This window comes from Anopheles moucheti, chromosome 2 (assembly GCF_943734755.1).
Source record: "Anopheles moucheti chromosome 2, idAnoMoucSN_F20_07, whole genome shotgun sequence".
NCBI lineage: Eukaryota > Metazoa > Arthropoda > Insecta > Diptera > Culicidae > Anopheles > Anopheles moucheti.
Genome location: NC_069140.1, coordinates 15,344,477 through 15,370,480, shown reverse-complemented (window position 1 = coordinate 15,370,480; position 26,004 = coordinate 15,344,477). Strand labels below are relative to the sequence as shown.

General features: G+C 47.0%; 4 protein-coding genes across 4 annotated transcripts; 2 read left to right on the top strand and 2 right to left on the bottom strand.

Annotated features, from left to right (window-relative positions):
- Nucleotides 1-329: 329 nt before the first annotated feature.
- Nucleotides 330-15,227, bottom strand: LOC128297414 (probable ribonuclease ZC3H12B). The gene is made up of 5 exons (XM_053033044.1): nucleotides 14,581-15,227; nucleotides 4,124-4,948; nucleotides 3,538-4,036; nucleotides 2,516-3,279; nucleotides 330-2,448 (listed from the first exon to the last, which is right to left on the bottom strand). Exons 1-5 carry the CDS (start codon nucleotides 14,956-14,958, stop codon nucleotides 2,140-2,142), a joined length of 2,775 nt encoding a protein of 924 aa, XP_052889004.1. The 5' UTR covers nucleotides 14,959-15,227; the 3' UTR covers nucleotides 330-2,139.
- Nucleotides 15,228-15,789: 562 nt separating this feature from the next.
- On the top strand, nucleotides 15,790-22,283 carry LOC128301279 (importin subunit alpha-3). The gene is made up of 6 exons (XM_053037676.1): nucleotides 15,790-15,801; nucleotides 15,875-16,198; nucleotides 17,124-18,005; nucleotides 18,089-18,415; nucleotides 18,479-18,655; nucleotides 18,742-22,283. The coding sequence occupies exons 2-6, from the start codon at nucleotides 16,130-16,132 to the stop codon at nucleotides 18,841-18,843; spliced, it is 1,557 nt and encodes a 518-aa protein (XP_052893636.1). The 5' UTR covers nucleotides 15,790-15,801; nucleotides 15,875-16,129; the 3' UTR covers nucleotides 18,844-22,283.
- A 2,149-nt stretch (nucleotides 22,284-24,432) lies between these two features.
- Nucleotides 24,433-25,075, top strand: LOC128309894 (40S ribosomal protein S15). The gene has a single exon (XM_053046391.1). The coding sequence runs from the start codon at nucleotides 24,546-24,548 to the stop codon at nucleotides 24,993-24,995; it is 450 nt and encodes a 149-aa protein (XP_052902351.1). The 5' UTR covers nucleotides 24,433-24,545; the 3' UTR covers nucleotides 24,996-25,075.
- Nucleotides 25,076-25,178: 103 nt separating this feature from the next.
- LOC128298564 (uncharacterized) lies at nucleotides 25,179-25,828 on the bottom strand. Its single transcript, XM_053034331.1, has 2 exons — nucleotides 25,560-25,828; nucleotides 25,179-25,488 (listed from the first exon to the last, which is right to left on the bottom strand). The coding sequence occupies exons 1-2, from the start codon at nucleotides 25,826-25,828 to the stop codon at nucleotides 25,179-25,181; spliced, it is 579 nt and encodes a 192-aa protein (XP_052890291.1).
- Nucleotides 25,829-26,004: the final 176 nt, after the last annotated feature.

The following is a 26,004-nucleotide window of genomic DNA, read 5'->3' as shown; positions in this document are numbered from 1 at the left end:
TAAAATAATCGAAAATATGAAGCAAAAATTATGGCATTAGTTTGCATCCTGGTTGTCTTAATACTTTATCGTTTCCTAAGGCTATCTGAATTTTCAGTTGTAACGTAAGCTTTTCGTGTGTGCATTATTTTTAATATATGTGAGTGTGGTTTTATGATTTTGAATAAACAATAAAGAATTTACAACGCACGGCATTAGCGCATACCAGGTGTTCTGAGTTTTCGCTTTACGGAAAGAATTTTTAAATGGTTCTTGTGATATTCATACGAATGTATTAAAGATACATACAGCTACACAAAGATTCATTCTGCAGAATACAGTTTGTCGGATCATTTTTATTGTTTTTAATACTTTGCACCCACCAGCAAGCAACTCCAAAAGTAAAACAAATCAAAACCACAACATGAATCGGTTCCCGTGCCCGCGCGACTGTTAACTTTATGCTGTAGATGACTTTCTACCGTTGTGTTCGACAATTTTGTATATTCCCTGCCCCCGAATGTGTTGCTTAAGCCTTTTAACACCGTGTTAAAATCGTTTAGGGCGATTTCCAAAGAGCATCACCTAAATTTGGGAGATGCGGCGCTGAACGTATTAATGCTTTTCTGTACTATACCCCATTTCTGTACAACTTTCTCTTAAAAGTACACATTATGCGTGTGTAACCATAAACAAATGAACGAAATAGACGTTAAATCCACCATGTGTATTCCTTCTATCATCTTTTTCTTAACTCGTATTCGTTTTATTGGCAAAATAAAAACACAATAAAATAAACGTAAAAGTAGGAAATGAGAGATTTCTTTTAGTACTGCTACATCTTTTAGTATTTCGTAGTGTGACAGTAATATAAAAATAAAACAAAAACAATCGGATCGGAATACTGTTGTTTGCATACACGGTTGGAAGATTTTTTACGATTAAAAAAAAAACAACTTCACAGGGAAGCAATGGAAAGAGCGTGCCTCCTGAGGTGGTCTTATATCCTTTTCGTACACAACAAAAGGAAAAAAAACACATACTCCAATATGAAGTAAATACACATGGACGCTTCTGAGTACTCGCGTTAGATGTAATAATCTAGTAGCTTAGTTTTTTTTTGTATCTCGCTCTAAGGACACCATTCTCCTTTCTTCTGTATCTTACCTCGTGTGTCATCGTATTGCAAACCACTAGTAGTATGAGTGTGTGTGTGTGTGCGTATGTTTGGAACAGGAAAAGTGAGTAAATAGATGGGATTTTTGTTCGTTTTTAACAGATTGTAGCGTAGTAAAAAGATGTAATAGATTTCAAGATGTATTTTCCTTTGTACAACAAAGCCTATTCTCCTGCACGCCTCTTGCGTCTATTCCCTTTCCCGCTCTTGCTGTGTCCCCCTTTCCTTTCTTCTATCCCTCTTGATCCTTTCGTTATCGTCTTATCAATTTAAATATTCCGCACTGCTGTAACGCGCACCTTGTATGTTTCGTCGATATCTTTCGACACGTTGCAGGAAGTAACTATGGAAGAGTGCTACCCGTTGTCTACGACAACGGATGAACTGTTTAAAAATAAATCTTTTGAGATTATACGCTCACCCGGATGTTTCCTTTTTCTTGCCACTTGCCCATTGCAAAGCTTCTCGGTTTCTGTGTTCACACAGAGATGAAAGCGCTGCTATCCACCTTAAATTTCAAACCTTGATGTCCTTTCGTATCTGCCCACTGGCTCCGGCACAATAACTGACAACTTTTACACAGACAACGCAATCCTGCTGCGTTGTGCAGTCACGCTTCACGCCATAATGACGTTTCTCGGAAAGAGGCAACCAAACGGTTGCTCAATAATTAAGATAAAATAATAATATTACCTACTTGATAAGGATAATTGCAGTCGTAAAATAGTGCGGGATAAGTAGGGCTTTGAACGACCCCATCCCATGTAACGCGGGATGGTGACGTGGTAAGTGGATGTGTGATTGTGTATCTCCAAGAGAGAGAAAGAGAGAGAGAGAAATAATGAATACATGTGCTTAACATTACGGAGTGTTTTGAGTATTGCGTGGGTTCCGGATAAAGCAGTTCGAGGGAAGCTCAACTACTCGTCCTGCCCTTGGCGTATTCATCCAACAGCACGGTCTCGTGTGCTTCCGTGCATTCTTTACATCTTTTGATACATGGCCAGAATAGCGGCACATATTTTCTGCGGATTCGTCTCGTCCGGGTACATCTGCATGACGGTTTGTACTTGATCTTCCGGGAAGATACTGGCCAGGTGGTAATGCAACCGACAACGGTCCTGCTGCTGTTGCTGATGATGTTGCTGCTGTAGTGCTGACGCAGGACCACCCTGACCCGGGCTAGGCGACCATCCGAGGTTGATATGCGGTTCCGAGGATGAAGCAGGCGGTGGTCCATTGTGGCCCCAGGGCCGAGTGGAATCAGGGGCCGAAGCAATACGAGTGACATGCTAGAAAAGCCAAGGAAAAAAGTCATTGACTGAGCGATTGTTCCATTATTTGTTCTGTATCACTTACCTGATGAAGTTCCCACTGGGTAGGTGGAGAAGGACGGGTTCCACCACTAAGGGAAGGGGCCAATGGTCGGTGCGGTGACAGCTGTTGCTGGGAAGCGGTTTGTGGCGGGGGATTGTGCTGCTGGGACGTTTGCTGCTGAAGCCTTTGCATTTGATATATTCGAGGATCACAGCCAGCCGGGTTGAGGGTGAGCTGACGCTGTAGCTTCCGATGCAGATTCACACTGTCCACCAGCCCATTTGGATCGCTCTGGTCCAACGGAGGTGGAACTACTTGCCCTCCGCCTCCACCGGCACCACCTGCTCCTCCTCCACCTGTCCCTGATACCGACTGAGGGGACTGTTGGGACGGAGGCTGCTGCCGGGGCCAGAGTGGCTGAGCGCCGTAGCAACCGCCATGATGGAGTCCGGCATGATGACCGCCACCGTACGGTTCCTTAGATATATTTTCTATACTATGAGATTTGGGAAATATCTGCTGCACGTCCACCATACTGGCATGTTGATGAAGCTGCTGCTGTTGCTGTTGTTGAGGGGAAAGATCCCACGGAAGGGCTCGATTACTGGCCACTGGCACTGGCGGAGCATGGAAAGACAATTGCTGTGTTGGAGGTGGCGGTGGTTGCTGCTGCTGACGTACGACTGGATGCTGCACGCCATGGGGAATTGGCAACAAGTCCGAATGTCCACCGTGAGCATGTGTCATGCCTCCTCCTCCGTACGGGGTATTTGCGCTTTCCGAAGGTACGTTTGATCTTGTGCGACCTAAACAGGGCAAAAAAAAGGAACAAAACAGTGTTTACATTTTGTTTTGAATCGATCAAATGAATACTGGAACGGGCGCCTATCGTTGAGCGTAATGCAAATAAAGATATAATACCATTTCACCATTTTACACCAGCTGTCGCCGTTTGTTTGCCCTAGACCGGTACTAACTAGCTTGGTGTTGTGGTAATATATATTTTTTGGCAGTACCTCATTTCCCGATTGACGTCAGCGCTGGTCTAACAAATGATCACTTACATAATGCTTTCCGTTTATCATTGATTGGACTAGTCTCGTTGCTGCTGTTGCTCAGCGGAACACTGAGTGACTTCCCCTGCACTGCATTGCGACCACCAGTACCACACCCCCCGGACCCAGCAGCAACACCCCCCGATGGGTCGTGTCCGCTGCGTGCTTGAAGATGTCGCGCTGCATACTCGGAAAGTCGCTCCGTGACGGACTTGTGCGGTAGGCTGCCCCGTTCCGGATGGTAGAATTTGCACTTATTCCCATAGGTACACTTCTTGCCGTACGGACAGGGCGGAGGTGGGTCCCCTTTGCGCGGCTGCACACGCAGAAAGTTGTCCAGCGTGGGCCCGGAACGACCGAGCGGATCATCCGGTGGCATGAAGCGATCGTTCACGAACGAATACATCAGTACCCGCTCTTCGACGACCTTCTTGAACTCGGAGCTCTCCTGCACCAGATCGCGATAGTTATCATTCGATACGACGATTCCATCGTTATCGGCTGCGAGCTGGAGAAAGAAAAAAAAAAACAAACGAAAACGCATTATTTCACCATTCGCAGTAGGAAGACCCTCAAACCCTCCGACTCCCCGTACCTTTAAAATGTATCGATCGTCGTAGCACACCATCCGTTTGCCGCCGACTAATCGGGAAGGTGTAAATACTAGCATACGCTCCTTCTCCAACTCGTTCAATATCTCGCCATCCTTGACGGGATTGTCCGGTCTGGAGCTTTCCTTGCGCCACTTCGGCACAAACACGGTAATGTCCTTGTGGCCCCGGTTCTTGAACCAGTCCACGCACAGCCGTATACCGCGACAGGAAAACATCTCCTTGTTACCGTGGCTCATCGCTACATTGCTCCCGTCTATCACGATCGGACGTAGAGATTCTTCGTTCACCATCGACGACGAGGAGGGCCCACCGGGACCGGTCACCGAGGCCGTCAGTTCTGCGGAAAGTCCGAGCCCACCGGAGTCACCCATTCCATGATGCCCGTGATCGACCGTAAATTCGCTGCCACATTTAGCGCCGGGCTGTGATCCCAGCTTGATCAGTTCGGCCAGCAGCTCGTTCTGGGCCGGATTGGGTCCCAGCCTTTGCAGGGCTGCCTGCACCAGCTTTTCGGTGTAGCCGAGCTTCAGCGCAAATTCCACACGCTGCTGATAGCCCGGCGAGTGTTCGGGCAGGGGTGTGATCGTGGATGCGAGCGGATTGGCACCCGGCGAGACGTCTTTGCCATGTTGCTGATGATGTCCGGTACTTGGGCCAGTGCCCACGCTTATGTACTCGGCAAATTCTTGCCCCAGTGTATCGCTCGTCGTGCGGGACACCTGCTCGTGGGAGAGATCCTCACCGTCGCAGTCGCTATCGTAGCTGGAATCTTCGGCCTCGTTCGTACATAGTGAGTCAATAAATTGCTGAAAAAACATAGATAAGAAAAGAGCTCTATTACCAATTGCGTCGCGTTATTTGATACGGGCGCATTTTTTCATCACATTACAATTCATTCCACGCGTTAAAACAATAGCTGCCGGCATAAAATTGATTTGAATGCAATTCAGAGAGCAAATTCGAGGACATTTTCAACGACGTTCCAGACATTCCGTCCAGTTTCAATACTTCGGCTAACAACATGTTGTCTGTTGCGTATGTCTGTTTCCGCTCACAAACGTATCAGCACTTGAAAACGCCGTCCCGCCGTGAACCGGATGTAGACGGACGGATGAATGACACCTGAAGGTACAACATTGTGCGTCACCTTCTTATGTTTTCTTTAGCACTCTACCATAACCGATCGTCTACATTAGGCGCTTTTACACGACTCGCGCTTTTCTGCTGCAACTGTGCGATTCTGTGCGCCGATCGGCCGACAGTGATTCAAGCATTACGAGGTGAATTCGTATTAATTACATCCATCAAACCACAGCCACTTGGAAATATCTGAGCCATTTACACCGAGATGCCAGCAATAAAAAAAAAACATTAATTAATCAATTACCTTCTGATTGAAATTCGTGGTGATGAGCATGGTTGCGACTCTGATGGTACTGTCGGCGCTACTTGCCGTGGGATAGAGTTCGCGGAGATATTAGGACTGGTTTGTAAGATATTAGGAACTGGTTCGTGCACGCCTGTAGAACAACGACGGCTTATGACGGCACATTAATGTTATGAATGATCACCTCTGAAGCAAAGTGAAGGATGTGCTTCTTTCATTGATTATTTTTGCACACACATACACACACACACACACACACACAGACACACTTCTACACGCTGGAGTAGATCTTGCTGCAACGTCGCTAGCGAGCAGGTGTCGTCGTCGAACACGGATGTGTATGCCCTTTATGTCACGCGTACGAATTCGTGAATGATAGTTTAATCCCGTTGTCTGGTTCAAATCACAGATACACGTTTTTTTTAGGCCCTTTGCCTTCAATCGTCCCGCAAGGCGAGACGGAGATGTCAGAGAACCCGGATTTTAGTGACGGGAATGTACGAAATTCAAGTGACGTCACGCCAGACGGGTCCGTCCGATCACCTGGTCCGATCGCTCTCGCTAGTGTTCGCATACACCGGAGGGGGCGGCATACGCAACTTCCCCTTTCGTGGGTTGGTCGTGCTGGAACTCGTGATCGGAAGCGATGGTGCTTTTTCTTGCCCTCGCTCCAAACTTCGAGCGCGATTCACTTATGCGCCGCAGCAACGTGACGTCAGCAAATCGATCGATCGTGACGATCGGAAAACACCTCAACCGGCGGGACAGCGAAGGTGCCCGAAGAAACGCAAAGCAATCGCACCGAACTCAGGACGAAACTCCACCGAAATGGACACCGATCCGATTTATTCGCACTTATCTAGGTGCTACACCACCAGAGGGAACGAACGAACTCCACACTCAGCTTCAACCGCGAGCAACGAACCGCGGATCACATCCGCGATCGATACGTTTCTTCCCTTCTTGATGACTCTCTTTCTCCACCGGAGCACATCAATGATCAGCTCTTCTCAACCACTCACGCACACACACACACATTATTCGCGGATCGTCAAGTAAACATCCTCTTTCGGTACACGTGCACTCGTACGAGCGTTGCTGTACGGACAGACACACGCGATGGCTCGCGATGCCACTGCGGGGTAATGAACAAACGCCGTTGTTGATTTTGGCGCGGCACTAATCCCTACGTCCGCAATTTGCTTTGCGGATTGCGGATGGTTATAAAATCAAGTGTGAACACGGTGACCACAGCGCAAAACCCCGAGCACACACTCGCGTGTATTGCCAGATCCGGAACCGACCACCGACGGCGACGACGACGACGTTGGCAAAATGGCAAACTGGCTTGATTTCAGTGTCACACAGAAACGAACCACAACAAGCGGCGTTTCGTCAAAGGCACACATACACAAATTGCGATCCTCCACTCGCGTACGCACGATCAGCTCCTCTTGAGCGGTGGACTACAACTGTTTTCCATCCATTTGACGTAGCAAAATTTTAATTCCGATTTCTCGCGGCCCAACAACATCGCGAGACCCAATAGCGAGACCAACCCCCACCATCAATCGGATCGGTGAACCCACCCGGACGAAGCGGATCGTGTAGGAGAAGGGGAAGGGTGGGTCGGGTGTCTAAGGGGATGTTTAGAGAAGCGCAAGTCTCTCTTTTCTCTTGAGGTGGGTTCACGTAGGCCATGCTGATTGTGTGTGAGAGTATGTCACGTCAAATGGGGTGGCAATGACGAAGGACTCGAAAGGGTCAGCTCGCGAAAGCTCCAACTGTTGGGCAGCGTAAAGCGATCTCGCGACGACCGCTTCTCGTGTGGGGTCTCGTGTGCGTATGGGTGTGAATCAACAACCCTCCAAACAACAAAAAAAAAATGATGGGAGAGATCCCCAGCGTATTTGTCAGCGAAGCAACAAACCAACCCCCAACAGTTGGCACAGAGAGCGTGAATGAAAAGCAGGAGAGAGAGACCACCCTCCACACGCAAAATAGAGAGGAAACAAACCCGCGGGTGCGCGTACCAATGTCCGGCGCTTCGTCAGAGGGCAGAACGAAAAATCCGACCACAACCACCACAACAATGACGCGCGATAGTGAAGAAGCGACGTTTGCGGATCTTCTCGACGACGACGACGACGCATGCGCGCGATTCACCTTGCGCGCAGGTTGTTGTTGTGGATTATTTTGCGTGATGTGAAAGATAGCAACGCCACCACCGCCACTAGCACCCTTCATCCTCCAGCCCGCGAGTTTGTTCCAACCCAGATCGGCCAGGTTCTCACACCTGTACCGAAATGGAGGGAAAAGAGATGGAGACAAAGAACAGAGCTCTTCCCCCGGTATTAGGGTGAGGCATGGCTAGGGTGATCCCCATCAGACCCTCTCCTGCCCAGATCGGAGCACCGATGGAGGACGAAAGCGATTTGGCGATGCTTTCGAACCTTCGAAGTATCGCAGACAACTTCCCCGGAGTACAATCGCAGCTTGAAACAAAAAAAAAAGAGAAACGCGCAGGCGAGATAGAGAAGTTGAACGCGATTAGTGCGCGGATCACCTCTCCACCCCCTGCAGGAACACCCACCCGCGGTTGCTACCGGTGGGGGTGATGCAAATCTCGTCGGAATTCATTCTTCCAAGCGCGCCCTCATGGGAACATCTTTGCCATTGTTTCCCATCTTCGCACTCGTCAAATGAAGGATGCAGCGAAGAAATTCAGCGTCGTCTTCGTCGTTTCGAAGATCACGTAAAAGTGGGCATTCATTGAAGATAGCGAGAGAGAATCTCCGAGCGGATCGTTAGATCCGCAATTGAAAAGCTGGTTTCTAACAGAATCTCATTGGCGTTGAATGATTCGTTGAACTGTATTAATAAGCTTGAATTTCTATTCTAAAGCTGTATGAATCTTCAAAAAACATTATTAAGTGATGCAATAATTCACGAAACAAATTCCAAAATTGCATTTGTTTAAAGTTTTCTGTTTGATGAAAGTTTAACAGCTTTGAGCATTCATTTATCTTTAAGAATTAATAATGAATTATTGAGGATCCATGCAATCTTTTGGATGCCGAATCCTGATTTGTATGACTCCTCGCTAATGATTCGTTCAAATTACTCTTTTCGAAAGATACGTTACTGCATGGAGTTGTTAAATATTTTTTCACAAATCCTGCAAAAAACATTTCTCGTAGGGATCTTCCGGATCCGGCTATGAAGATGAGCTTTTTCGAGTTGACGCTACGATGCCATCCCCAAAGGAGACGTTGGCCTTGGTGGGTGGGTGTGCGAGCGGTGTGAATATGTACATTTGTATGGGTGCAAACCGGCCAACAAACATCCGCCTGGGTTAGCTTGAAGCCACCACAGAAACAATTTGCCATTCCGTTGCCATCACGGTTACCATTCTCTTTCCTTCATCCCTCGTTCGATACGTTTCGTTTTCCGATTGGCGACGGGGGGCATCAAAAACACAACAGGCAGCGGTAGGCGAACGGGGCCGGTGGTAAGCAAACGAAATGTTTTCTCCCGGACCTTGGGGTCCGTAACGGCAGCTGTTGCAGTTCGCTGGTGGACTTTTCCCCGACCGATACGGTAGGGGGGAGGGAAAACGCTTTCTCTTTCTCTGGCGGCCTGCCGAACCAACCGGAGCCGAAGGAAAGATCGAAGCTTCTGCCACCGGAGCAGGCGAAAGATGGAGTTAATAGGCCCGCCGTTTGACTTCACGTTACCTTCAGCGCTCCCAGTGCTCTCATCTTCGTTTGTGTAGGTGTGTATTGAGCGTGTGTGCACCGGTGAAGTACACAACACTTGCTAACCATCTTCATGAGAACCAGTGTTTATGGATAATCAACGACAGATCCGGAATCGAATCGACCCCGGTACCTAGTGCACATTAATTACATAAGTAAACGTGAGGGGGACTCCACTCAAATGTCGCACTCCGTATGCCGTCAGGACCGACGCGTCCGCAGTTCTGCGGGGAACAATCGGTCACCGGCGTACCGGATCAGCTGTGGGACATTACTCAATATCCCATCTGATGTGAATTCTGCCGATGGCGCGATAAGATACGCCTTTATCAATCATTGCATTATCTCCCATTTCGAAGGTGTGTTCTGTTGCATGTCAGCAAAAGTGCCTCGGATGTTTGTCCAATTTGCGTCCTATCTATCCGGATCTCTGTGGCTAGGTAGCTACATAGGTAGCAATTGCACATCGTATCATCAGCTGAAAGGGTTCCATCCACCGTTTCGGGGTTCAACCGTCGACAACCGGATTTTACGTTAACGTGATAGTATAGTACCACCAGCTACGAATACATCACAACCGGCAGTAGAGCAGCAGGGCAGGGCCTTGTATTTTCACATCCGGATTTCAAACACCCGCCGAAAGCTCACCTCTACCGGAAGATAGCAGATGTGCGGCGGCCCAGGCGGGTGTGCAGAAGGAATGCATGATCACCACCAACCACTCAACCCCTTTGCGCGGCATTCGTTTATCGGTCGGGGTTTGAATGCTTTCTGCCATCGTGCGGCATACGCGACAACTTCAGCGTGAGTGAAAGTGCCACCCTCCACCGTCTACTACACACACCACTGTCGTCGTTCCCTTCGCGTGCTGGACCAACGAAATGCGATTGGGGTATTCCTACCCTACGCGGGAGTTCCCATTATATCCGGCTTTTTTTTTCTCCACTCGCTCCAGGCAGGCCGCCGCCAGTTGTTTCACTGACTTGACAAATAGATTCGATCTTTGCACTAACCGGAAGTGGCCGTTGATGTGAAGGCAGGCGAACTGGATGCATTTAGGCAATTACAAACACTGGTCTTTAGGCGCAATCAGATACTGAAAGTCCCAATATTTGACGTAGTGGATTTTCCAACGATATTCGGTTGATTGAGTGATGCTACGATGGGGGTTTCTACAAATAGATAAAAAGATATCATGGCTCCAGTTGAAGTCTTAAGTGCCAAACTTGGCTAATTTACCAAAATGCCAAGAACCATCGTAAACTTTTGTTTCTACAATTCTATAATTGGCCTTAAGATGTGTAATACTGAGAGATCCAATATTCCAATGTAGGACGACGGACTATAAGCTACAAACTAAAGTACGATCTTATTAAGACGTGATTTTATACGATAGGCGATCACGATCATTAACTCGTAGCAAAGTTTGATGTTCTCAAAAGATGTTTCATGTTTCAAAGATTCATACCACGATGTTCGTTCCTATATCCTGAAGGCCATGATTCTAATTTGATCTAGACCGGCCCCATCATAGCGAGAATCACTGCACTCAGCAGACATGACCTAATAGGTCGTTAAGCCAAGACGACGAAGAACTTGCTTAAAAATTGCGAACGTATCCGGCATAATATCCGGTTTCCACCACGCCGCAGCCTGCGAAGACAATGCAGTCTGTGCTACTATACTACCTTCGGCGCACAGCGTGGTAGGTGGTGTTTTTCGTTTTACATTCACAGCGTTTACTTCCCACAGCTCCAAACACGAGAGCGTCCCGGCTACGTCATGGCGCACAGCAAAAGCGCATGGAATTGGGGGGGTTTTTTTTGGAGGCCATCATGAGCGTGGCACGAGAAGTGTCTGGTGTAATGCGTAACAACTTAAACTGAAGCTGCTGTTATCTAACGATGGTAACAACCACCAGAGACACCACTTTTACAACATTATTCACGTTTTAATCCGTTGCCGAAAGCCGCTGTTTGCGTGTGTACTAGTGGAGTTTTTGCAGTTATTGATGAAGCTGTTAATAGATTAATTATTATGATACCTTATTATTTACACGAAAGGATCAATATCTGCATCCCATCTGGAGCGTTTCCCGGATACAGAAGTGACTATCCCAGGGGCGGACAAATTAAAGTCAAGGAAATCCAGAAATAGCAGGTCAAGACCACCGGATTGTAGGGTGACAATGGATTATGATGGCGACCGGAACTAGACCGACCTTTCTTTGGTAAAAACACTCTACCAAACAGGACTTGGACGAATGGATCGTCAAATAAATTCGGATTAATAAATTAAATTAAAAATCCTCTTTAAACAACTGATCCTCAACCGTCACAAACCCGTTAATAGAAGATCAGGTTAGAAAAAAGCGAAAAAAGTTTGGAGTATAATTCACTCCGATCCACAGAATGCATCTGATTGATCCATAAATGAATTGCTGTTTGAACAAATCTTGGACAAGCGAGAGATATTTAAAAATTGACATGAAACATTTATGGTTATGTCGTTCTTTCGCTACCAAGCGCGTAGCGCGTGTGGGATGCGAACGTTACGGGCAGGGATTTCCCATACATTGACCTGATCGTCATTCCAAATACGCCCGATGCGGCGAATATAGTACGAACCTGTGGCAGTTACCATATCATCCAAATCATGCTGATCTACCGTTTGGCGCTACAGCAATACGTCAGATTGCGCGTCTTGGACCGAAAGTCCCGATCCCAACCCGAACGCGACCGTATCGGATGCGGAACACGGGCGAGTGTGTTAGTGGCCATCCACGACTTCGACACCGGGGCGCGATCGGTGCTGTTTGCTAATGTTGGTTAGTTTATTGCACAAATTCAAACCCGGATGTGTCCGATCGACCTGGACCGGTGGAGGGAAGATGGTGTTGACGGCGGCGACGACGGTCGCGGCTGTTGTTGGTTGTTGCCTGGTCGTCGCTGGATGACTGACTCTGAAAATTATCCGTTTAGCGTTCAACTTCTTCCACCTCTTCATCTGGCCCCCCTCACGGTCTGTGCTGTGGGTCGATCGATCCATCCTTTTCGTTCACCCAATGTTCTGCCAATGTTCGGCGCGCTGTTCTGGTCACAGGCACGGCGGATACACGTACCGGTCCACCTTCATCTCGCGTTATTCGATTTCCATCTTCTTTCAGCTTTTGCATATATTTGGCGGCTCTCGATCTTTCGGCCGTACGGTGTCTGTACGCCGGTTCGATTTCTCATCTTTGCCTGTTTGTTCTGACGAGCGCAGCGAACGATCGAAAACAACCACACAAGCGAGGCTTGTGCGCAAATGTTACGATGATCACCGGCTTTACGCGATCGCATTCTGCACAATAATTGCTTGCCGAATCGTAAGAATGAAATAATATTGAATAAAACGTTCGCTGCATGTCAATAAACACAACCATCGGTGTTCGTATTCTGCGTGACCTACTTTCCGCACCCGTTCGCTGCCATCCGGAGCTCATTCGCTGTCATTTCGACAAACTGGACATTAAAAGTGACAGCACGGAACAAGAGCTGCATTTGCTGTGCCCCCGTAGCGGGTGGATAACGCTGGCGAACGCCAGCGGACAGGGTTCAACCTTGGGATAACCGGTAAGAACTAGCTCCTTTTCTTTTGCTTCGGCTGGTTCTTGCTGATTCTCACACATTCTAGCGATCACAACCTGCAAGACACGTTAAGGTGTATGACACTTTCAGCATAACGTTCTAAATTTAGCCCAATGACGACACTGCCGCACGATCAACAAAACACACGATCATCAATGGGTTCGCCGCCGTGCCTTGCTGGAGGTACAGGTTGCTATACGAACGGATCAAAACAGTAATAGCTTCTAGATTTTTGATCTCGAAAGACCCGTTAAGAATAATAATCGATTGGTAATTATAGTGGAGCGACTTGGTGGAATAATAAGCTCCCGCTTCCTAACATTAGACCTGCGCGCGGTATTCCGGGTGAAGAAGATTTGCATGGAACTCCAATGGAATGCTATCCGTGGCAAAAGTTAAGACAATTCCAAAGCTTCCATTCCATCCCATTGCGGAATGTCCACAGTTCAAAGAGCAGTTTAATCGGCAACATGATGAGTAGCTCGCGATTTGCGTGATGACGCAAATCCAATCCTCAAGGTGGCACCCTATATACCGCGCCGCACATCACTCCCATATGCATCAACAACGAAAAATCCGCCCCATTCTGGTTGCTTCCGAAAAGGGACCAAGAATAAACTGTCCGTCCAACAGCATTCACCACCTTTATCAGCAATGGATCCCCATAACGACGCTGGGATGCTAGGGCACGATCGCAAAACGAAAACGAAGCGCCCTGATAACCAAATTAAGTGCCGCTACCAAAAAGGAAGTGTGAGGGAGTGGCATGATAACGGCATGATAACTGTAAACGGCAGGCCGGTTCGTTTTATGACAAAAAGACAATGGCGAACAATTAACCACATGGCAATAGTACTGATTGTGAGCTATTTTTAACTGAATTGCAGGTAATTGGCAACCTCAGCATCTGGCTTGGGGAGGACGCCCCACACACATCGTCCACACCGGTACGGATTTGATCGATGGATCAAAACCGGGCCTAAATCGGATATGGCGGAAGTAATCGATAGCTTATCAAGGACCAACCAACCGTGGATAAGACATAATTGGCTAACTGATTGCCTGTTGCCATCGTACTGGGGAAAGCCCTATCGGGTGAACCATCCCCGGGCTAATGTGTTTATCTTGTTTACTTCTGATGTCTGGTTAGACTGGTACGATCACATTTTCACGTACTCTATCTTGTATTCCGTTTAGGAGCAATAGTCAGTTCTAATAGAGTGAGTCAATACCTTCCATTTCTTCGTACAGCCAATCCTGTTTTTCATGCTGAAACACCGACCGATTGATCGATAACATAGAATTTATGCAACCTCACCGTAGCTCACCCAACGTGCCTGATCTGATTTGACCCGTGCTGATCCGGTTCGGTGCTAGAAAAACGTTAACAGCAGCGAAAACCAGCTGCGTAACTATCGCGAACGTACTTTCGTTGGCGTGAGCTGCCTTCTGCCCCGCTGCATACTGCCCGCGTTGCTTGGCGGCATCTAACCGTTGAAGGTGAAGCTGGGGCGCTTATGCTAACTGCGTAAAACAATGCGACGAAAACGAGTTTCGCTAGATCTCCGATCACTCCGGATCGCTCGACAGTGTCGCTGCGTTTCGCACGATCACACTACGCTTCCCGGTTGTCAACGGTTGGCTGGCGCTTTCTTGCAAATTACCTGTATTTGACCGATTAGATCACCGTTGCCACTGGATACGAGGGAACCGCTCAGAGCACTGCCTACTGCTACCTGGCATCCGGAAGTTTCGTCCAGCACTTGAAAGGTGATGAACTGCTGGTGTTGGTACTGCTGCTCATCGGTATGCTGTAGCACTTCCTGCAGCTGTATCCCAAAAATCGCACTCAACTTTTCGCGAATGCTGGGCAGATTCGCGAGACTTTTCCTACGTACGCGCACTGTGATTGGACAGGATCGGGATAACAACAACACATCACCGTCAGCGGGTGGCGGGTGATTCGATCCGACCGGGGGTGGCCTTTGATATGAAGAGCACGACGGTGATGACGATGGCTGACCGGGTTGCCTTAATTCCATCGTTTGCAAACCATTGCATCGCAACGGACAACGTTTTGCCGAAGGTTAAAATCTGTTTCACTTCCAGAAAGACTGTCGCGATTACCACCACTACCACCAAGTACACTCACGGAGCAAGCACACGAACTAAACTGCAACGATTTGCCTCATCCCAACGACAAACAATCGATTCGCAAACGCGTCTGGGCAATTTTACACCAGCGAACGATTTGTACAGAATGATTTTGTTGTGCGTGCGGATTGATTTTCGCGATGCGACAGACTTTTTGCATTCCATCAACAAAACACAGTCGCACCGCCTTTGCACTAAGCAACTGTTCAGGACATTGCCGATGACGTTTTGGTGCACAAGTTTTTCTTCTGACTGTTGCTTATCTTGGTTTATGTTACTTTTCTAGTTAGAAATCAACCAGAAATTGGTAAAAATAATGAGGAATAAGTTTGGATTACCCATTTCGCAAGCGTTTCTCCATTCACTTGAAGAATTAATTTCTTTTTAATAGATTGCTTCATTCTTGGGAAACTGGCAGTTCGCTTGCAAATGACTATGCAGTCCAAGATGTATAGAATATTTGAATCGCCGAGATTTGGGGCGAATAAAGACCCATGTGTTCAGCGAATAGATAAGTCAGAAAGTACAGTACTAAGTAAATGTAATTTTATTAATTGAAGAATGGTAAATCATCCTTTAATAGGTGCAGATGGATTCATTTGTGTACCATTCGACATGCTCGGGATGAATACATATTGGTACTCATCTGTCATTCGATGAGTTGTCAAAGTGCGTCGAATGAACACACCTGTCGTCTATTTATACACCTTGATTATTCACCATCAACTACTGTGAGAGCAGCTAAACTTTTGCTCCTGGTTAAAAAACAATCTAATCTTGAATATTTCGCATTAAATTCTGCAGAACTGTGCCACCGAAGGTGTTTCCGTGCGCTGGAAAGTTCGACATCGCGGGCTGTTAAACGCGATACGCGTTTTTACGGCACATTCTTACCTCACCATCTGCCATCCCATTGCGAAGTATCTAGTGTTGGTGCGAACGGGATAGCGAGACGGATCTTGTGCTAGTGCGAAAGAGTGAAAGCTAGCAGTAGCGAGTGTTAGTCAGGAGCAGCACGTTTTGTTCAATTCCCAGCAATTTTGCTTTTCCCCCACGAAAATGGCGTCGATAGACTCCCAGTCGAAGAATCGCATGCAAGGATTCAAAAACAAAGGAAAGGATCAGGATGTAAGTATGGCTATTCATTGGGATCCGGGCTGCAACTTCGCAACACGGTGCCCCCAAATGCTGCGTCGCACGCTGCAATTGGGGTATGCGGAGGGTGAAAAACGGGATATAAATTGTCACTCAGTTCCCCGATGCTGTGTCAGTGAATTACGTTTCCGTTTCGAGCGACACGCGGATGGAAAGGTGATCTCGCTGCCGGGGTGGGGGCCTATTCCGGTGATAGAATGACCCCATGTCGGCGGAACAAATTCGTGCGAAAAGCAGAGGAATACGCTTCAGATAAGGCCGAGAATGTTCTGTGGTTCGTTTCCTTCACACGTGCCACCCGCAACACGCATTCGTGTCGCTCGGGGTGTTTTCCTTTGTATTGAACGTCAATCGAGAGTGTGTAGAAGAGCAATGTGGTATTCCGCGATGTTCCTTCTTTTGTGTGAAGGTGGTCGGTGCGGATGTGTGCCTCTCCCTGGCCACGATGATGAATCGGCTCGTCGCGTAATCATAAATGTGAAGCGCGCTGTTGTACGACGACGTGCTGCGCCGTGAATTATTCGACGGTGGCCGGCCGCAACCGCTAGTGATGGTAGCGTACAGGCGTGTGCAAAGCAGGTGCGCGAGAGGGAAGTTCAGCACTGTGCGTGTATGTTTATTTTTACGATTGTGTTGGATCGTTGAGTCAAAACGGCTCGATACGATTTTCTAAAGCTAGCGCTCTCCGAGGTCATCCTGGGATATGGGTTTCTGTTGCTATGATGTCGTTATTTGGAACAATGTTGACCTTTCGTGGCACAGGTGCATATATATGAATTAGATTAGACATCAGCAGCAGCATTTGTTGCTATCTGCACAGGCTACAATGGGAAGATGATCACGACGCAAAACATGCACGTCCATGGAAGAATAACTATGCATTCGCTACATCCTACAGGAAATGCGACGTCGACGAACGGAGGTCACAGTGGAGCTGCGCAAAAACAAACGCGAAGAAACGATCCTCAAGCGACGTAACGTTCCTCAGACGGCAGAATCGACGGACGAGGAGGATTACACACTACAGTCGAATCTGAAGAAACTGGTCGAGAAGGCTGGCAACAGCAAAGACAAAGAGGGGCAGCTGACCGCAGTTCAAGCCGCCCGTCGGCTACTGTCATCGGATCGCAATCCTCCAATTAACAATCTCATTGAGAGCGGCATTCTTCCGATTTTAGTCAATTGTCTTGAGCAGGATGATAACCAGGTACTGCAGTTTGAGGCGGCCTGGGCCCTCACAAATATTGCGTCCGGTACGGCCGCACAAACGAACCAGGTCGTTCGTGCTGGAGCGGTTCCGCTATTCCTGCATCTGCTCAATTCGCCAGCACCGAACGTGTGCGAACAGGCAGTTTGGGCGCTCGGTAATATCATTGGCGATGGGCCTAGCCTGAGGGACTACGTGATTAAGCTGGGCGTTGTGCAGCCGCTGCTGTCCTTCATTCAGCCGGAAATTCCGATTCCCTTCCTGCGCAACGTCACCTGGGTGATTGTGAACTTGTGCCGCAACAAGGATCCACCGCCACCGGCCGCCACGATTCTGGAGATTTTGCCAGCACTGAACATGCTGATCCACCATACGGACATCAACATCCTGGTCGACACGGTGTGGGCGTTGAGCTATCTGACCGATGGTGGCAACGAGCAGATTCAACTCGTAATCGACAGCGGTGTTGTGCCGAAGCTGATTCCGCTTCTGTCCCACGTAGAAGTGAAGGTACAGACAGCAGCGCTTCGTGCGGTGGGTAACATCGTCACTGGATCCGATGATCAGACACAGGTAAACGGGAAAAAGCGTACGATTGAAACCCGCTGCTGCGATGCTTAATGCTTTGGTTCCGCTCTTTTGTTCTCTTCCGTCAGGTCGTGCTGAACTGTGACGCACTGTCGCACTTCCCCAAGCTGTTGACGCACAGTAAGGACAAGATTCGCAAAGAAGCCGTTTGGTTTTTGTCCAACATTACGGCAGGAAACCAGTCGCAGGTGCAGGCCGTTATCGACGCAGGTCTGCTACCCAAGGTGATCGATAATCTGAAGCACGGCGACTTCCATACGCAAAAGGAGGCAGCTTGGGCGATCAGCAACCTAACGATCAGTGGCAACCGCGAGCAAGTCGCACAATTGATAAACGATGGCGCTGTTCAACCGTTCTGCGATTTGCTTATGTGCCAGGATTGTCAAGTTATCAATGTAGGCGATGACTCAGAATGCCTCAACTGGTAGATAAGTAATGCTCTCCTTTCTATTCGATAGGTTGTACTGGACGGCATTAACAATATGCTGAAATTGGCCGGACCTCACGCAGAGCATGTTGCCAATTTGATCGAGGAATGTGACGGTGTGTCAAAAATTGAAGTTTTGCAAAATCACGAGAATGTTGAAATTTATAAACTCGCGTACGACATCATCGAACAGTTCTTTTCGGAAGATGTAAGCCGCCTGGTGGAATGCGATTTTTATCGCATGCTTTATTTGGTTTTTAAATGTGACTACACATGAATGCGGTATCTTTACAGGTTGACGAAGCAGTCTTAGAAGACCTAAGACCTGCAGCCGACGAGAGCACGTTCCAGTTTAACCAGAATCCGAACATTCCCCGCGATGGATTCAACTTCTAAAATGACAGACGGGAAGCGGAGAGAATGGGATTCTGCAATCGCACATCATCAGAACCATGATACACAAGACACCGGTACCAATAGCGAACGACAGAGGAACCATCAGTGGTGTATTTCGCCCATCTTATACGACACAGCAGACAACTACGATACGAACACAACCATTAGGACATGCTTTTTGGCGCGACAACTGCATCGATAGTAGAGGAGCATTTATTTGGTAAATTTTATATCTGGTCAACTATCGCCGTATGTGGGCCATAGTAAACAGCAGAAGGAAAACACATTTAAATGGCAATTGATCGAGGATCGTCCATTTCATCGGAATATTTATTTTAGAAATATCTTCACCATCTGTCACTTTTGGTGGAGAGCAGTGGAGAGTGTATTTGTATCTGAACTCTGCTACTCCACTTTCAAATTGTACTTCAGCGCAACCATGCCGAACTGCTGGTATTGATAACTTCTAATTGCGTTCTGAACAACACTCGCATGGGGGGGTGTACACTAGGTAATGTAGCTTGAGCATTAGCTCCGTAAAAGGGCTTATTATGATTCAGGACAACGGACGCATCATTTTGTTGACGTATTAGTTAACTTCCTGTCGTGAAGTGTATCGATCATTCATCTTTTAGCGTTGCTTAGTATCGTCTAACCTTCGCTTGCATTACTGGTCAAGGACTACCAGTATATAGCGTTGCATAATAAGGAACTTTTTGGACTATTTTCGTGCTAAATATTCATTTGTTAAATTCAAGAGCACATCATCTGCTGTATAAACCAATGAACGTGAACTTCATTGCAGACGTTGCACCTCTGTAGCGGTGATTGGGCTATCTGCTAAACCCACGAACTACAACACATAAATATCGATATTTATTGAAATTCAAGGACTGATGACTTATCCGTATTTTATCTTCCTACTGACGACCTGTGTGACCGATCCATAGTCCGACATCAACGACCAGAACACAATGTGCAAGAAATCCCTTAGCTAAAAATGGGTGACAGGCGTGCAAAGTAGGGACTTATCACAAAACAGAAGCAATGTCATTGTATCTTTCTTATATATTTACTAAGAATCGAGAGAGGTTGAGGAAAAATTGAACGGAGGAATCTGGCAGCAACATCGTTGTTAACCGATTGGAAACCATGTGTAGGCGAATGAGAGCACAGTTGCATAGACCAAGATATCGAAGAAACGCAATTACAAACAGCAGCTATCTGTTTGATATAGTTGAATTCTGAACACTATAACCTGTTCGCTTTCATTTGATTAACAATGGCCTTTCGAAGGCGGCGGTATGTGTGTATCAGCAGACCTTCCTGGCAAAAGGGAGGATCTCACACTTTGCACCCAGGCTGTTCGGTTCAACCATATAGATGGAAGTAAGAGGAAAGAATTATTCGAGCAATCCTGGAGATAAAGGTACAACAACACTAGGAAAGCAGGACTACAACACAACAAACACGCAAATTACTACACAATGCACACCAAACGAGACACATACAAGCCTATGTGCTGTGTTGGGAATTCTTTTACGAGCGTGCGTTTACGAAAAGCCACGAAAACAATGATTGTGATTCTATGCGGAAGAGCTAGTCGCACCAGATGGGCTACACCTTACCGCTGTAAATAGATCCCACGATACAGGAAACGAAGAAAAAGAAACTTAATATCTCCTCGCAGCATCTCGACCGGAGGTAAGTTTCTCCGGAACAGGGCGAGTTTGCTGGTTGAATTTTAATATGAAATCTTTAGTTTTTTTTTCTTTCCCTTCTTAATGTGTTATTCGTTGCAAAGGGGGAGTGTACTCAAAATGTCCTAGGACACGACGGTATTGCCACCCGTTGCGTGGGCATATATCGCCAGGCAGACTGCGCACCGTTGCGTGCAGTCAGAGATGTATAAAAACAAACAGGGCAAATATATTGAATGCTGGCATTTTTTTATAAAAAGAAATGTGGTTCCCATTCATGGGTCAGACATCATGATCAGGCGATCGTGATTATTCAAACGATTTATCGCTTGAGGCGAGGGCTGTGTGAGGAACAAAAGCTAATTATTTAAGCGGAATGTAAAGAAGAGTGAGAGAATTAGGAATTTTTAGAAAACCACTTCAGGAAGCGAAAGGAAGCAAGTAATAACAGAACTCCTAGAGACATCGGTGCCATCAATAATTTGAGGCTTTACACACCGATGTTTTGTGATCAAAGACACTTTCTATTGGTAGAAGTGTGCTGATGTTGAGAGAAGAGCCGCAGGGCCGTAGGGTGTACTCAAAGGGGCAGGACAATTTAGCAGCGATGCCCTACGAAAGGGCTGCTCATCGATAACTAATGAGCACTACCTACCGGATGATGGACAGCAGATTGAGTTGTGGTTGATTGCCTTGGCGTTCGCATTAGGAAGCATACTGATATTTTTGTAAAATAGCATATTTTTTTTAATTGATGATTCTACAGTGCTGCAATGTTGCAAATAGTAGAGCATCGCGGAATATTAATGCAAGTATAAAGTAATTTATTTTCTACGACTTACTAGAAAAATAAAACGGAACGCGGAACTAGAGCTTTTGCGGGGGAAGATTTGCATACACACTTACGGATAAATGTGCACGTCCCCTTCGGTCCTCTGTTTGGCCTCCCCAGATCGGCGGGTGGCAGGCGTACCCCCCGAGAACGAGAGAACAGTATAGAAATTGTTGTAACATATGTCGCCAACGAACCAGCGATCCACAAAGAAAGTCTGATTTGATATGAACTTTACTGTAAAATGGGCACGCATATAGAAGCACAACCATTTTGCGGTAAGATGTTTCTGCGTTTGCCCACTCTCCATCTAGTTCTTTCTCTCTCTCTGAAAGCCGGACGGGCATCCATTCACAGTTGCAAGGATATCATCCCCACGGTGTCGAAAAAGGGAGAAAACGGTACGTTTGATTGTCGACAAGTAATATATCGGCGAAAGCGCCGCGAGCGCGCGCGCGGATGCACCGTGTGCCGAAGGGCCCGCCGCATTCAGTTAAGCTTTAATGAAATGGGAATAGTTGATCAGCCTACGGCCAGGGCATAAAAGAAGACGCCAGTGATGAAACCGGGGACGTGCTCGTCGAATGCGCGCGTTTTTCGTGTGCGTGTGTGTCAGAACGGATCTGGCGTGTTGGTGTGTTTTTGCCAGTTCGCGCCACAAAACACGCCGAATGCCGCGTGTTTGGGCCGCCCCAAACATAAGTGTACATGTTTTACAAACTGTTTGCCTCTTGCCAAATGTGTTTAGTTGAGCCCGGATGTAGGGCTTGATGTGACGGAGGCGCACCACGTTGTTTTTCCCCCCTCTCCTTCCTCCTTACCCTGAAGCGAACCATTATCCCCGTCGTCTGTGGAAAATGGACCCGGGATGAATGGTTGATGCCTGCAAAAAAAAAACAAAAAGAAAAGATGATGGGTGCATCGGAACCGATGGGCAAGTCTCACTCTCTTTCCCATTGTTCACCGTGCAGGGATTCAAATCTGTATAAATTCTTTATATATATACACACATAAGAGTCACACAAGCAGAAAAAAAACCACACAGGACGAGAGAACAAACGTACCATTTATTCCAGGAGGAGTTGTGTAAAGAAAGTGTCGGAAATCGAAAAAGTGAATCTACGGCCAGAGCAAAAACTGCTGCGTTTCTCTACTGACACAAATCCAGATGTGTAATGCAGTTGAAAGCAACAGACTATTTTTTATCTCTATCAACGAACCAGAAGGAAACTCGAACCTGAACTTCACAGGACCGTTAACATCCTTAGAAAAGATTTACAAACCAAACAACAACAAGAAGCAAACAAAAACTCCATAGTGAACAGTGTAAGCTTTCAAAATTTGTTTCATTTGTGTCCTTCTGGGGTAAGAAAAGAATAACAAAATTGACTTGATACAAATTATTAAACTGTTTGTGTTGTTTTACTGGTGACATTCAATACGGGAAGGTAAGACTTTCAACTACAATCGATAATATTCGAAACTGATATAACTAATGATTCGAAACTGATTCACCTAACTTTGGTGAATGGTCAACACTGACACCAACATTGATGTTGAGATACATCCTACCAGGGTGCTTGCATTCAACTGGTTTTTTCTACTGATTGAAAATTTCAATTTGAAAGAATTTGCATAGTTCCAGTACTAACATACGCCCCTGAGACATGGACTTTGTCCAATTCTTTTTCCAAAAATCCCTTTTAGGCGCGTATGAGAGGAAGATGCGCAGAACAATTTTTGGCCCCACATGTGTGGAAGGATGTATTGACCCACCAGGATCGGGCAAACCAGTTTGTAAATCCCTCGTTTAATCGTCCATGTGCACAGGGAACAGACGTGGTCGGTCCAATTTGAGATGGAGTGATGGTGTTGATGTTTCCGGTGGAAAAATCGGTTCGATTGCAGACGGCTCTTGGACGTAAGCGGTTCTGCAACAGTCCAAGACCTCGAAGCGGTTGTGTAAGTAACATAGTAAGAAAATCCATCGAAAATGGTTTAGAAATCTATTAAGGAGAAAATAGATTTAGATAGATTATTTACTTATTCCCACACTGTACAAATTACTATTTCCCTATCATTATCCGATTGCGGAAATCACTCGTACTCCAACTCCTGCTCGACTTGTGAAAAGGAAATGAACTTTTAATGTTTAACGGATATTAATTAATTCGTCCACCGAGAACGGTTTAACGAGGGTCGTTGTTTGGAGTTACAATAAACGCAAAGATCTTTTAAATTGGGGCATGGACATCGTAAAATCGAACTGATACGAACATTGATTGAATCGCTTTAAGTGGCGCGTTAGTACCGTATACTGTGTTAGCGCGAGTTTACTGCACCATTTGTCGGTGTCTAGATACCGATCGCGGAACAGCAAACGAAATCCTACTTACTAGCGAGGGATCATCTATGGTTCCTAGTAGTGGTCCTGCAATAAAGATGACTTATGCTCTGTTACCCCTGACTTGTAATGCTTCTATGCCCGAAAGAAGGCAACGGTGTTTGTAGGGTGGTAGCAAGGATCCGTCTGCCCAACCTTGCTAGCTTTCTTAGGGCGTATCGTGTGAATCTTTTCTGTATTGTCTCAGGTCTCCTTATAGATATAATAGTATACGGACAAGTCACAATTGAACAATATTCCAACAACGGGCGAACCAACGAACAAAACAGAGATTTTGGACATTGTGGGTCATTAAAGTTCCTTGTCGATTTAAACAGTTTTTGCGCGGTTAACAACGTTGTCATAGTGATGCTTGAAAGTCAGCTTATTGTCAATCAAAACGCCTAAGTCACGCATTTTTTTGGTTCTTGCTATACTGACTCCGTTTATCTGATAGTCGTACATAGAGCTAAACAAAAAATGGATAGGAGTAACATACCTGTGTTTATAATTTGCATGAGAAAATTAACGCCCCGTTCAAAAATTGAAGTGCCAATGCAGCAGCAAGCGAAAACGCTGCTCTCAAAACGCAGTGTTGGCGCTCACCAAAAACGCAGAGAGAAACGCATGTAGTCACTCACGACCGTCAGTTGTACATCCGCTCGTTTGACAGATGCTCTTTTTCAACCCGCTCTTGGTCGCAAGACGACGTAGCGCCGTGTGATTTCACGTAAATTTCGGATTATTTGGGACGTAGTGATCGGTTGATCTATCCCAAACCGCCACCATGGCCGACCAAGCACCGGAGGATGGAACCAAGAAGAAGCGTACCTTCCGTAAATTCACCTATCGTGGTGTGGATCTGGACCAGCTGCTGGACATGAAGCAGGAGGCCCTGGTGGAGCTGATGCACAGCCGGGCTAAGCGGCGTTTCAAGCGTGGACAGCGCAGGAAGCCCCAGGCCCTGATCAAGAAGCTGCGCAAGGCCAAGAAGAACACGCCACCGAACGAGAAGCCGGCTTGCGTGAAGACGCATCTGCGTAACATGATCATCCTTCCGGAGATGGTCGGTTCCACCGTCGGTGTGTACAACGGCAAGACGTTCAACCAGACGGAAATCAGGCCCGACATGATCGGCCACTATCTGGGCGAATTCTCGATGACGTACAAGCCCGTCAAGCACGGTCGTCCCGGTATCGGTGCAACCCACAGCTCCCGTTTTATTCCGCTTAAGTGAAGTGTGAGTGGTGGTGGTGTGGTGTTTATTTTCCGTCGTAAAAGGGTGATGAAAATACAAGACCGATTGTAAACAAACTACCTTCCTGTGCAATCTACTCATTTGTTCATTAAAACGTTTTCCACACCACCAGCAGGCGTGGAGAAGGAATCTGTGTCCCGAAAGTAGCAGCGGAGGAGGGTACTAGCAGCAGCAGAATCGGCAACATTCGTGCTGTTCCGTTTCAGCCTCTTGCAGCAGTTTCCGGTTGGTGGTTTTTCGCTGAGGAGCCCACGGTATGCGTCCTTCCGGTGCGATTTGATTGAGCTGGATTGCAACACGCGCCGGTGCACTGCAAGCACTGCAACGGATTGATTTGGTCCAGTTTGCTAGCGGTGATCCGGTAGAGTTGGCCAGGTTGCTTGCTGTTGGTTTGACGGATGTTCGTCCATGCCCGCCTGCCTCCGGAGAAGTCTTTGGACGGACGGGATAGATGTTTTCGCGACGAAGGAAACTATCCAGTTGCACGGAGACGGGAAAATAGTAAGGGTTTTCTTGCAAATCAACGATTCAAAGTACACTCACTTCGGTCGTGTGTAGGTCCAAATGTTATCCAAACGTTTCTTGCTCATGATGGCCCCGAGACGTTGCAGTAGGCGGATATTTTCTTGCTCAATCTTCTCCTTTCGCTCGAGTTCTTTCTGTTGTTTCTTCAGCTTTTGGGCGATATGAATCCTTTCCGGGGGTGGATGAAAATCGATGGCTGGCATGGCCGTCACCACTTTAATCCGATGATTAATGTAACGCTGCATCTGCCACGGGCGGATTAGGAGTTTTTCCTTCTTCGTTAACATTGCGACTCGACAACCGCTCTACTCTGAACGATGAAAATTTCAAGAGTAAGGTTTCGCGTAAACAACGGTTCCGGGTCAGGTTTCTATGGAAAATTCGTTACCGATCGTTGGTATGGTAACGACAAAGCGGTCAGGGTCGGGGACAGCGGGAAGGTTAAATGGTTTAGATATGTTCA